At 33.4% G+C, this 14,788-nt stretch overlaps 1 protein-coding gene across 3 annotated transcripts in view; it reads right to left on the bottom strand.

The window, feature by feature from the left end:
• Window positions 1-14,788, bottom strand: part of LOC127723375 (MAM and LDL-receptor class A domain-containing protein 2-like) — a 210,865-nt gene that overhangs the window by 134,815 nt on the left and 61,262 nt on the right. For all 3 annotated transcript variants that reach the window (XR_007992046.1, XR_007992047.1, XM_052229951.1), the window contains exons 23-26: window positions 8,698-9,033; window positions 6,084-6,194; window positions 5,549-5,635; window positions 103-435 (exon numbers count right to left, since the gene is read on the bottom strand). Coding sequence is in view for 1 of the 3 variants with exons in the window: in XM_052229951.1 (XP_052085911.1) it covers window positions 103-435; window positions 5,549-5,635; window positions 6,084-6,194; window positions 8,698-9,033 (867 nt within the window). In the remaining 2 variants the exon portion in view is untranslated. The remainder of the gene's footprint in view (window positions 1-102; window positions 436-5,548; window positions 5,636-6,083; window positions 6,195-8,697; window positions 9,034-14,788) is intronic.

The raw sequence follows: 14,788 nt of genomic DNA, 5'->3' as shown, positions 1-14,788 counted from the left end.
ACAATAAAACACTGATTAGCTCCCTGAACAAGTACATTGCTGCAGAGTAAAAAAATATTTCATGAAATCTAAACTTTATATCCTCTTTTGCTAACATCTTACCTTCCATACATTCCCCTGGCTGTAAAACAATATCATCAATTCGTAAACCTCCCAAATTATTTGATGGGAAGAACATCTCAAATATCACACTGAAATTTCCACTTGGAACAGTTGTCTTGTACTTTATCCAGAATGCAGTTCTAATCATGCTATCGATCATATACAATGGTGTGACAAGATCATCTGTATCTTGGAGGGCCAGTCTCAAGTGACCATTGGTAAAGGGATAGGACTGAGTCAAGAATGAAAGACAAGACACGGTAGGAATATTTTCCATTTGAGAGCGTAGTAAGTGGAAACCAGCCATAGAGACATATATGTGATGATTGCCATCTGAAAATACAGATAAGGATAGATTAAATTATTTCATTATTTTATAAACCCAGTTTGAATACTGTACATTAACATGCATTTATTTTTACAATTGTTGAAAAATGGACAGATATGTGAGATTAATTATAATGATTTCTTGTTTAGAAATTCCAATAGGAAAAACATTTTACATTTTTGTATTAATTAAACTATTTTGAAGAAATTTCGGCGTCTGGCCTTTTAAGTTTTTTTTATTATCCTTCTTACCTACATGGTAGACATGTCACTTTCACAACCATTTAGATGTCATAATTACTTTGGTAAATACTGCATACAAATTATGCGAACAAAAAAAAAGTTTTTATTTTAAATCATATTATATTACTTTACTTCTGTTTTAATTTCTGTTAATAGTGTCATATAAAAATTAACACAAAGACAAAACATATTTTTTTTACATTATATATTTATATTATTTGCATAAATCAGTACAAGTATATATTTACTTTGTGATATTTTTTAAAGCAGTGATGCTGAATTCATTGTCTATGGGCCATTAACGCTTTTCTTAAATTGTTTGGCCTTTTGAATTTTTTTTATTACAAGTCATTACAATTTTCTGAAAACACTATCATAACATCTGAAAACTGCCACAATAAAACCAGATTTTATCCACCATTTTCTACATAAGAAAATGCCTGTAGGTGTAATACCACCATTGATTTTCCCCTATTAGTCTTTGTTAAATTTGCACTTTTCAAAAAATTGTGCAGAGTTTATCTTTGTTTCAAATAAAGAAATACTTGGCATGAGTAAAGTTTTATCCTGTCCAGTACTATAGAAAAAAATTCACATAACATTTCATTGCATATAAGAAAATAACCATCACTGGAAGTTAACCAATCAAATTTTCCCCCTTTTTTAACCTGTGTACAAGCTTTAGTAACCATGTAACCTCAAGTTTCCAAAATATTCTATAGAAACCCCAAATAAAGAAATAATGGTGCTTTGAAATACCCAAGATATATGTTTATGACTCAGATATGTTTTACTGCAATGAAATGTAGGATCAATTACCTACAACTGTCAAATTCAAGGGAATATTTTTTTTCGACCTATTTTCGTATGCAACCGGATGTGACGTACTATGATTTGGTGGTATTACACCTGTACCAAGTCAGGAATATGACAGTTGTTTTCCTTTCATTTGATGTGTTTGAGCTTTTGAATTTGCCATTTGATAAGGGTCTTTGCGTTTTGAATTTTCCTTGGTGTTCGGTATCTTTTTTTTTTTTCTTTTTATCATGTTTATCATTAGAAAATGTCATTTTGAACTAGCTCATAAAGTCTAGCATTTAAAAAAAATAAAAGAAGATTATGTGTCTGAGTACCCGAATGCCCCCCCTCAAGCTTGCCTTTCAAATGAAAATGGAGCGGCAGAAGGACGGATGGACGGACGGTCAAGGATAACACTTAATGCCTCTTTCACCTTGCGGCTGGGGCATAAAAATCAAGAAACAAAATAACTGATAACAAGAATGTGTCCATAGTACACAGATGCCCCACTTGACTATCATTTTCTATGTTCAGTGGACCGTGAAATTGTGGTCAAAACTCTAATTTGGCATTAAAATTAGAAAGATCATATCATAGGGAACATGTGTACTAAGTTTCAAGTTGATTTGACTTCAACTTCATCAAAAACTACTTTGACCAAAAACTTTAACCTGAAGTGGGACGCATGGACGAACAGGGACGGACAAACGAACAAACGGATGCACAGATTGGAAAACATAATGCCCCTCTACTATTGTAGGTGGGGCATAAAAATCATATCTGTATAAACTTCTATAGCTGTCTTTAGATAATTTGTGTTCTTTGGTTACTGTTTTATTGATGTATAAATAAGAGGGAATAATAGTTTATTGAGGTTCTAATCATGTTATTCAACTTGGTTTATACAAACAGAGTGAAAACATGGAACTGCATGAACTCCAAAAAGAGAAAGACTGGGTGTGGCGACACAGTGAATCATATATGATACATGTAGTTTATGTACTATGTATTAAAAAGGGTTAATATTCAGCATAGTTGCCAACTCACATGATATTCGCGTGTAATACACGCTTTTTCTACGGTTTACACGCCATTACACGCTTTTTGTTGTTTTGATTTTTTTGTCGTTAATGAGATCGCGATTTACGGGTGTTTTCATTAATATTTTTACAATTTACAATATTTATTATTTCCAAATTAAAGGGCCCATTAAGAGCATAACATTAATAACAACATGCCATGAACATTACAGTCATTAAAGAAACATAAAATAATAGTTCAAATGCATGAGGAAAGGGTCAGTGGTCAAGGGGAGATAATTTTGCTATCTATTAGAGTATTTAACTAATTTTCTGATTTTCTAAGTTGCAGGCCTTTATCAAGGTATGTACATAAAATAGATAAAAAAACTGCTATCTTCATTACTCATGATCCATGTAAAAAGATCATTTCTGTTTAAATTAACTAAACTGGGGTATTTTTTTATATAATCAGTCATATCTCTTCTGAGGTTATTGTAAAGAGGGCATTCCAGAAGAAAGTGCATTTCATTTTCAATAGAATTTGAATTACAATATAAACATATCCTCTCATGTCGAGGTAATATTTCATATTTACCACATACATTGATAAAACGTTCATGTCTGCCAGTTTCTATTCTTAAACAGTGATTGCTGAGTCTGTATTTTGTTAACAAATGTTTTTGGGGGTGCTTTAAATCTAAATAATTTTCATAGTCAAATGACCTCTTGAATGAAAAATAAGTGTCCAATTTGCCTTGATTCTGTAAATAAAAATCTCGCATTTTCTCCCAATCATTTTGAAAATTTAATTTTAGCTGTTTTTTCAGTAAATTTTTAAATTTATTTTTACCTAAATTTTTACATATATTTAGGTCAATACCCAATTTTTCGCTGTGGAAAATGATATTAGAGAGCCATGAGTTATTGGAGATAGTTTGAGCTTTACTCTCAATCATTTTTAACTCAGCATAAGCACTTTTCAACAAATCAGATGGGGAATTCTCTAGTCTATGCCAATACATAAACATATGTGTTAACAAATTTATATAAAGAGGATATCTACCCAGTTCAGACAGGACTGCTAGGTTTGTGCACATCTTTGTAACACCAATAATATACTTGCAAAATTTAAAATTTAGCTACTCAAACTTCCAATCTTTAAATATGTCATAAAGGGATAATTTTTTCCTTTTAGGAGTAATGTTAATAACACCCCAATTTTCACAACCATACGTTACAATTGGCTGTATACAATGATCAAATAAATGCAAAAGAGTTTTAATAGGAGGATTTGATGATTTCAAATCTTTATACAGTTTAAAACTGGCCTTTTGACCTTTTTGAAATAATTGTTTCCTGGCTTCATTAAAGTTTCCAGTATTTTGGATGACTATGCCAAGATATTTGTATTGTTTAACACATTCGATAGAATTATTTCCTATCTTGAAATCTTCATTAAGGAGTCTATATATATATATATATATATGCTACCACTCCTATTGAATATAATAATCTTTGTTTTCTTCACATTTATTTCCATACACCAATCTTTGCAGAATGTGCACAAAGTATCAAGTCTCTTCTGAAGCCCTTCTTTTGAGTCAGATATTAATACAAGATCATCAGCGTATAGTAGACATGGTATCTTTTCATTATCTAAATTGACATTATCATAATTGTTTGACAATATATCTGGCAAATCATTAATAAATAGTTTAAACAATGTGGGACTCAAGACATCACCTTGTCGTACACCAACATTATATCTAAAAAAATCAGTTATTTTGTCTTCTACTTTGACACACACTTTGTCATTACTATACATAGATTTCAATATGTTATAAAAAATACCATTATTTGTATGTTGTAATAATTTGTATAATAGACGATAAATACCGAGAATTTCGAAGTAATTGTTGAGTCGCCATTGTTTATTTACGATATGGACAAACAACAAAAGCCCTTCACTTCAGGTAAGTTTGTAAGTAGGTTTTAAGATTTTGTGACTTCTTTCTCTCAAATTCACTTTGGGGAAATGTCCAGCAGAAAGAAGTCACTTTCTGGACCTGTACTGTCGTCTAAAGAGCCGAGTGCTAAGCGAAAACGATACGTGTGTACGTACCAAAAAAGTTGGGAGTTCATGTTAAAATGAATCAAAATAAAGTGATCGAGGGCCGAACAATGCATTGTGCACCCTATGTTTCTCTCATATTTATATTGGATCATCTGCAAACTTTATCAATCATTTGCAATCATAACAACATGTTTGAGAGGAGGTAACTATTTGATAAAGCATTCAATGGTATTCAAATTATAAAATATTTTTCAGTTTCAGTTTCAAATCTAGCCAACAGATTTCCACAGGCCATATGAGAAGGGAATATCACAGAACTGTTGGATCAGTTCTCAGAGTACGAGCTGTCTTCTGATGAACTACCCAGTTTTGACCAGACAATATCAACATATATAATTTGTGGGGAGCAATGGCAGACGAAGATGACATTTTAAATGGCAAAAAAAAACGTCATGACATTCTTTCAAAGCTTGCTATTTAAACCTTAAAGCTATTTTAGTTTTGCCAAATAACAATTCTTACTGTGAGAGAGCATTTTCAATTATAAAGAAATTTACACTGAATTCAGATCAGAACTCAATGATATATTGTGTGCCTTGTTATCATGTAAATGTAACCAAACTGGCAGTTATTTTGTATATTTGCCTAGTAGTGTTGTTTTGAAAGCAGCAAAAATAGGCCACTGTTGAATTCAATAAAGGTTTACAGTAGAATATTGGTTTTTTTTATATTACGAAGTTTGTATAATGTTCATTTTCAAAAGTCTGCATCTACATCACGCATTTTCACACGCTTTTTGACATGTCATGTCATGTCATGACATGATTTTTCATTGTCAGAGGTTGGCAAGTATGATATTCAGTCTTTTTTTTTATAGAGGATAAGTTATTTATTCATTTAGTTTTAATGTAATATACATTGTATCTCAAAATAACTGTATATAACTAATACTATATAATAAAGTATTGATATTCGTACTTACTTGAGTCATTGACCCTGATGATGTAATTGCCTGTTATGTTGTATTCACAAACCAGGACAGACTCAAAATCACAAGAGATGGAGGAATCTGAAATTACAAAAGTTACATAGGATAAGCATTAAAGGGGAGACAATTTAGTTTCAGGGGAGATAACTGTCAGTACATAATAAATGTTCAATGTTCTCATGTTGCTAGCCTTCTTTATAACATCTTAACAACAGAATTAAACCAGCTATAGCAAGGTGCTAGTATTTCTTCCAAGCAATTTAAAACCTTAAGTCTTGATCACTGTAAACTATTGTTGCTGAAAATTAATTTTCTGGAATTTAAAAAAAAAAAAAATTTCCACTCTTTGACATGTTGATATAGATAGAAGTATTATATACAAGGAACTCCTTGACAACATTTATTATTGTATCATGTTTGAGAAGTGAAAGTACAGGTTTTATTTACATGTGAAATATCCGTTTTCATTACTTCTAGGAAATTATTGCATTTCATTCCAAACGATGTAATAAATGGAAATATAACTCACTACATGATTTCTCATCACTGCCATCTTTACAGTCTTCTATACCATCACAAACAGAGGATTGTGGGATACATTGGAGTCTAGAAGAACATCTATGTTCATCAGCACCACAATCTGTACAAAAAATATGTGTTTTCTTTAGTCAGATTTCAAGACATTGTTTTGTTTGATTTGTTATTCGATGCTTGAGATGAAGTAGAAGTGAATATTGTGACCTAAGAAATTTACAGGATTGTTTCATTTCTTAAAATTAAAGAAAGCACACTCACATACCCCACATACCATATAAGTGCAAAGGGGCATAACTCCTAGAAAAATTGAATCATAATTCATGTCGATATGCACATCTACATAGTATGTCCTTATTATCTATAAAGTTTCATGAAATTCTGTTGTGTGGTTTCAGAGGAGTTGCAATGACAAGAACAGGACTGACGGACTGACAGACAGAAGGACGGGTCAAAAACATTATACCCGACGTGGGGTATAATAAGTGATAAATGTAACTGCCAGTGAGTAATATCTATACTTATCTGTTCAAATTCTCCCTGTTTAGCAGAAGCTTTGAATTAAGTTTTAATTATGACTTATAGTTTCGGGACAGGATCTCAGGAACTCACAGATGATGATCAATATTTTGTGGTTAACACAAAGTCACTTACTATAAAACCAACTACATAAGTGACCTATAGCTGCTAACTGCTAGGTCATCTGGTCCTGGTGGAGAGTTGTCTCATTGGCAATCATACCACATCATCTTATTTTTAAATAGTTTTCGCAAGCAAATTTTAATTGTCTTTTGCAAGTATAAAAATAACGCAAATATAAATTGTGGAAAAAAAAAAGTCTTTTATTTGATCATCTCTTATATGAATAGTTAAAAAAAAGTTGGAAAATCATGAAAAATAAACCTATGCGATACAAAGTTCTAAATGTGAAAAAAATAACTTTGATATAAATGTGTATACTGTTATCACCGAATTTTGACAGTGTACTGTAGGAACTCTAGTTTGCACCTTTAATACTGTAAATTCTGAAATTTTTACGATATTATTATTATTGCAAAATTTGCCAAGGGACAAGTTTCGGAAAATAAAAAAAATTGCATTTTAAATTTTCATATCATATTATTTGTATGTAGCTTTTTCTGTAATCACAGTAATATAAAATGCACACAAAATTTTTTTTGGATTAACTGCAATTGAAGAAAAAAATAGAAAGGCGCATTGAGCTCAATTAAGGTGGTACATAACACTACAGGGAGATAACTCTGAAAAAATCAGCTGTACATTTTAATCACGTTCTATTGTTAAGAAAATATTAAGCTTCTCTGTGAATGATCATAAACCTTTTTGTACTTTTGATAATGCAAATGTTGAAATTAAAATAGCAATACTTTAACATGTAAGTTATGCAAATATTCAAAGTCAACGGCTGCAGGTACATGGCAAAACAATCTCCATGGAAATGAGATGTTCCAATGCTAATACAACTGCATAACAAATACCATAGACTTATCATAAGTCGTTCCCATTCAACAAACCTAAACACAAACATTGACTTGTAAACTATATGTAAAAGTTTCAAAGTCAATGAACCATGATGAGGGGGTGGGGCTATATAATCGCCATGGAAAGGAGACTTGCAAATCCAATAAATTTGCATACCAAATATCATTGAGTTAACATTAGCAGTTCATCTTAAACTGATCTAATCACAAATTAATACATGTAAACTAAGCAAAAGTTTCAAAGTCAATAGACCATGACTGACAGGGCGGGACCAAATATTCTCCATGGAAATGAGATGTGCTAATGCTTATACAATTGCATACCAATTAACATTGGCCTACCACTAATGGTTCCCCTTGAACTGACCTAATCACAAACTAATACATGTAAACTAAGCAAAAGTTTCAATTTCAATAGACCATGACTGCAGGGGCAGGACCAAATATTCTTCATGGAAATGAGATATATGCCAATGCTTATACAACTGCATACCAAATATCATTGACTTACCACTAGTGGTTCCCCTTGAACTGACCTAATCACAAACTAATACATGTAAACTAAGCAAAAGTTTTAAAGTCAATAGACCATGACTGAGAGGGCGGAGCCAAATAATCTCCATGGAAATGAGATATGCCAATGCTTATACAACTGCATACCAAATATCATTGACTTACCACTAGTGGTTCCCCATAACCTGACCTAATCACAAATTAATACATGTAAACTAAGCAAAAGTTTCAAAGTCAATAGACCATGACTGAGGGGCAGGGCCAAATTATCTTTTATATGCCAGTGCTAATACAACTGCATACCAAATATCAATGACCAACCACTAGTGGTTCACCTTAAACTAGACCTAATCACAAACTAATATATTGTTGACGCTGCCGCCGAAAACAGCATACCTATGTTTCGCTTTTTGACTCGGTCAAGGCGAGACAAAAATTAGTGTTTGTCAAACTGCGCATGCTTATATCCAATGAAATATTCCGATAAAGTATGTGGTTCAAGTTTTTTGAAATTTTGGTACCACCTTTAACAAGTTATTATGATTTTTGTGTTTGAGAAAATAACAGTTCTTATCAACTGTCAATGTTACTCACAAATAGGGGGACAAATTCCTGGTGATATAGATATATTATCAACTCCTGCTGTTTCAATACCAGAAGAACTCGTTGAAAATGGAGCTAGATCAAAATAAATGAAATCAAACTGTTCCTCTGTCTGGTATCGGAAGTTCCTCCATGTACTGGTTCCCTGTAAGATGACTCTTGTAGATTCTGAGTTTTTTCTATTGAGTATCAATGTAAGATGAGCATTTGAACTTCCTGTGAACGTGTAATTGAACTGTAAACACTGGGTATTACTAGAGTCAAGGTGGTTTGCTGAAACTAACGAGGATCTTTTGTAACTGGTCGCTGTGACTGACATGTAGAAATCTATAAAATCAATGTTAAAAGATTTGTTCTACTTCAACTTGTACCAAATAAAAATTAAAATTAAAGTTAATTACTGCTATGGCTGAAATTTTTAATCAAAATTTACCTATATCATTTCAATATATTAACACAAATTTCAAATTTTTTTTTTATGGTTTGACTTATTTAAAAGAAAACAATTTTATCTCTAAATGTAAGTCAAACCACCATATTCAGTTTAAGGAATGTTCCATAAAAACATACATGGGACCCAGGAAAGCACTTGAAAATCTCAACAATAGGTGAGCGTCAACTATTTTATTGCACAGTAAAAATGTACGTGAAATTCTAAAAGGCTACCTCTATAGATAGTTACCCCATTTTCAAAGTGCCTTCCTACCCTAATGGTATCGTTTTATAAGATTATTACATGGCATTTTTCATATCAGAGATGTATTATCAGTCTAAGGTTCAATTTCAGCCCATGTGCCAAAGGCTCGAGTGCTGATATTAACCGTGGGCTGATAATATATCTGATATGAAAAATGGCATGATAATATGATCTTTTTATCATATGCTTCAACAATAGAGAAAAAATAACAGTTTAATATATTGATCCTTTTAAGTGGTTCTCAAGTAGAAGTTCAAAAAGTGAAAAGTTTCGGACGACGGGCGCCAAGTGTAATTCATCCAATATGAAATCTTTCTATCATATGTCTTAACAGAGGAGAAAAAACAACACTATAATATATTTTTATATTGACGATTTAAAAAAATCAACAAAACATAATGAACACTGTTTGGAAAAGTCAACATTTGTAAAGTAACCTGCTAAATTATGCTGGAAACTTTGAAAAATGCATTTATTGTTTCATTTGTTTTGCATTTTACATGATATATTTTCCTGTTTCCTAATATTTGTTTTGTACCCTACTTTGTTATGTTTTTCACTGAAAACGTACCATTGAGGTGTATTTTCCAGAATTTGCTGACGTTATGGAAAGGCATGCGATAATAGCCGAAAGCAGTTGATGAATTTTTCATATCAGCCCACTAAGTACCATTTCGGAAAATATGGAATTGGCATAAATTTAATGCTATTATCATACAGTAAAAATTATAAGTTATTAACTCTAAGTATATGATAAATGTTTTTATTTAACAACCATCAGGGATCTCCATGGATGAAAATTGAATGATGGAGGAACTTTCACCATGACAAAACCCCATGTCTATGGCGTGGCGTAATCGAAAGTATTTCTTTCTTTCATTTCCATGTAAGGAATGGTGAACAGGCTGATATATTGCTTATTTCATTTATTTCCTTAAAAAATAACAATAATTTCATTAATTGTAACAGGTAACAATTTCAATGTCAAGCCTGCATGGCTCCCCCTTAGTCAAGAATGACCACAATTAAGCTGTCCTGAAGGTTCCCACGTCATTTTCCTGCCATTTTGATAATGGTATAGGGCTTTAAAATCGGGGGGATCTTTTTTTCACAGTCAAATTCAGAAGTCATGAACCGGTATCAAAAGCTTGCACAATCATCAACGACAAGAAGTTTCCTACCGTTTTGTAAAACGCTGAAGAAAGTTTTGGAGGGCAATTATTTATAACTTTAAATGTTTAATTGACTTTAAATAGCAAATTTTATAGTAATGTACTATGAAACATGCATCTTTCCATTCTCAATGAAAACTGGAAAACCGGATGTATCTATACGATTGTAAACTACGAAATGAATTCGGAACTAAGATAAGAAATTTCTTCAAATTTTCAAGTTGCAGTTAATATTCATGTATTTACATTTAAACTTGTAAAGTCATTCAATATTATAGATAATTGCTGAACTTGTGTTATTTGGCATGGAATTATGTTCTGTTTAACGTCTTATTTTGAACTCGTTTGAAAAGGGGGATGCGGATTGCGTAAGTCAATATAAAAGCATGTGTTCGACTTTTTAAATCTTGCTTCTTTGTAACTGGATTAAAATTTATTTTCTAATCTAAATTTTCATTAGCATTCGCTGAAACTTAATTATATAGTGCAATCAATTGTCTAACTTGATCAAGTGTTCCCTTGTCAGGTGTGTCGATCTAACTGTACAAGTGATTAGCAATCTTTAGCCGGATATCCCTCAGGGCTTTAAAACTGTAACAAGGAGGACCCTTTAGATTATAATACAAAAGCCTAAGGGTTATGGAATTACATGTAATTGATTATAATTGCTAAGAAAAATTGCGGCTAAAACGGCCCCACCCATTTCCCTCCCCCCTGTGTATGTGTATAGTGTGTATGTGTATATATGCTGTTGGAATCTAGACCAGTCTCAGATCAGATGCATGTTAATGTCTAACTCTGATCGGAATCCAGTCAGGAAACCTGTGAATCCAGATGGTTACTAGTGTAAAACAAAGACATGTTTGGGAAAAGAACCACAGTTTAATGCTTAAATTTCATATTAATAAAACACAAACAACAGTACAGTTTGAAAACAATACACAAATTAATTAATTAATAATCTGTGGTATTCCAAACTTCCCAAACATGTGTGGTGTAACCAGTAGAAGGTAGGTTAAATGGTTTATTATTTCCCCAGGGCAACTGCAAATTTGTTCATGACTTCCTGTCTGTGTGCAAAAGAAGGATCCAAGTATGATTTGTATGCATTAGATTTCCAATCACCCTGTGATTGTATGAGATCAGCTGGAACCCCACATTCTAAGGCAAAGGAGGCCCCTCCTCTGCGAAAACTATGTCCCGAATATTTGCTGCTGTCATAACCCAACCTAGATAAGTTCTGTTTTAGCATTTTTACAAAGGCTGTATATGTAAGAGGGGTAACCTTGCCTCGTACTAAATACAGGAAGACAGGTGAGGGGGCTGACACTGCTGGCACCTGTTTAAAATTTAAAAGAAGCGCCTTAGAGGGACATAAATGAGAATTCTTCACTCTAGGAAGGGGAATTTCTAATATACGCTCTGAAAATTGAATTGTTTTGGTTTTGCGTACTTTTAAACAGACACCATCTGAGTGAAAATGGATTTCCTCACGAGTAAAATGTCGCAAAGGATCAAAAGCTGAAATTGAAGGGGCAAACAAATTTGACTTCCTTAAAAAGGAGAAAAAAGCCACTAAGCAGGCTGCCCAAAAACACAAGTCCTTACTACTGCTGACTGACAGTAAAGTAAATATCTCATTCAAAATTTTTGGTGTAATAGGCAATTTTCTATGTATGGCAGCACCTAACACACGTTTAGCACCCTTGAGTACTGACTCCATAAAAAAGGAATCTATCGGAGATGCAACTCCTGATTCTAAATGTAGCAACCGCACAATTGACAAATAATTTGTTATGGAATTAAATTGTAACCTTGAAGATAAATAGGCTACATATCTGGCTAAATTCATAGGACTTAATGGAACAAGGGTAATATTTAATCTTCTACAAAATTCTGCGTATGACTTGAAATAGTTTAAATATGTCTTTTTGGTAGATTCAGCATAAGTATGACATCTAAAGTTAGCAACAATACTATCCAGTGATCTCACCTCCCTCGATACCAGTGAGCCTAAATAAAAGAAAACGAAGGGCATTACTAGACATGTGCCTAACAAGATCCTGTAAATACAGTGGCAGTCGAACATAATCACGCAAAAATTGTTCACAGAAAGGTAGATCATGCATCCGTGAAATACAGTCTGCTAGTATATTCGTTTTGCCTGGAACATGCTTAGCTATCAAGTGAAAATTATACGTTGCTGATAACCAAAAGAGCTCACGCAAAAAGGACATCAAAATAGCATTTTTTGATGTACCTTTATTAATGCAACTTACAGTTACCGCATTATCGCAATGAACTATAATACGCTGACCACGCCAATATGGGGCCCATCGCTTTACTGCTAACGCCACTGAGAAAGCCTCTAATTCATTTATGTGAAGTTTCAAAGCAAAGGGGTGATCTTCTGCCCAATTTACATAAAACCAATCATTTTGATAGACACCCCCTCCACCTGATTTACAAGCATCAGTAGCTACAGAGGTGATAGGAACCTTTGAAAGTAAAATTGACTTCCCATTAAAAGTTGAAATAAAGTTATGCCACCACTTTATATCTTGCAATATTTCGCCTGTCAGACGCAATTTATGCCAATCTAGCTTTAATCGCATGATGCCGTTTATAATTCTACGGAGAAAAACTCTCCCGCCTCGAACCACAGCAGACGCCCAATTAAGCTTTCCCGCTAAAGATTGCAATTGCTTTTTTGAAGCACGCTTACACAATAAAAATTCAGCTAATTCTGATTTCAAATCATGCAATTTTGCAATAGGAAGTCTAGTTTCTAAAGTAGTAGAATCTATCTCAACCCCTAAAAATACAATCTGTTGGCAGGGGTCTGTTACTTTAGACCAGCTGATACAAAAACCTAACTTCCTGAGCAGCGCAATTAAAATTGCTAACGCCTGAGCGCAGCGCTTCTTTGTCTTCTCGCAAATAAAAAAATCATCTAAATATGCCACAATGGTGAAGCCTCTACGTGACATCATTCTGCGAATTGCCTGAGATAATCTATGAAAAATACCAGGTGCTAATTTTGATCCAAACGGAAGTTTTTTATCTATGAAAGTATAATCATGACCATCAGGAAAAGTCCATGTAAGCCCAGTGACCTCTCTACTTTGTTCACTTATTTTGACAGATCTGTAAGCGGCCTTTAGATCCACTTTTGACATATAAAAATTTTTTGAAACTAACTTGCATGCATCATCTACTGTTTGAAATTTTTGTTTATCAAATTCTCCTGCAAAATCATTTACTGCAAAACCTATTGGTCTGCTACAATCATGAATAATTCGAACTCCGCCATCAGATTTAGGGATAACCCCAAGCGGACTGATAATTTTGGGGGGGGGAATTGACAAAAATATAGTTTCCGTTATCAATTTCTGTTAAAATTTGTTTATGTGCCTGTTTGTAAAAAGGGCTACTAGGCTTTGCAGAAGGATGATTTTTGGAGCGTACATTCTCTGGTAGGGGGACATTAGTGACAATGTCAAATCCATGTTCTATGCCAAATAACAAAAATTCTTTGTCAAAATCATCACTTAACTCATTAGTCCATGAAATTAGATCAAGAGCACGCGTAGGCTTCACCATTGTATCTAGTTTTTTGTATGCTGAAATGCTGGGTGCTTTTCAGCACATGCAGGTATAGCACATGAATGCTCAAACTTACAGTGTGGCATAAAACAGCCTCTACGACTATTGAATTTCTTGCAAATCATCCTTCCCCCCGGAGAATGAGAAGCATATGTAACTGCATGTTTATTAGCCATTATTTCGAGCTCTGAGTTTGAGGTGCAATGCGGGAATTCTGACTCTGCAAAAACTTTGGCCTCAAAAATACAGAATGGAGATGGGGAATGTCTGTACCCCATCTAAATTGGTGTTGCTTTTGCAGGCGTCGGTATTCCCGATCAAGGAAAAAAACAGACACCAACTCACAGCTCGAAAGAAAAAGATAAATGCGCATAGTATAAGATAAATAATCCATAACTTGGGATGATTGTAACTCTCTTATAGCTATCAACTTATGCATTATGGACAAATTAGCCATAGACCATTGTGTTACCGACAATGTTTCTAATTTAGGCTTGACAGGCCCCGATTTGAAAACTAATTTGCCCCCTGACGATTCCGAAACTAATTCCTCTGATTCTGAGTGCCCCCCTAAAGTATTAGGTACAAAATCAGTTATATCAAAGAA

The sequence above is a fragment of the Mytilus californianus genome, unplaced genomic scaffold (genome assembly GCF_021869535.1).
Source record: "Mytilus californianus isolate M0D057914Y unplaced genomic scaffold, xbMytCali1.0.p SCAF_13, whole genome shotgun sequence".
NCBI classification, from domain to species: domain Eukaryota; kingdom Metazoa; phylum Mollusca; class Bivalvia; order Mytilida; family Mytilidae; genus Mytilus; species Mytilus californianus.
The sequence above is the reverse complement of the archived record's forward strand: the minus strand, read 5'-3'. Positions and strand labels throughout refer to the sequence as shown.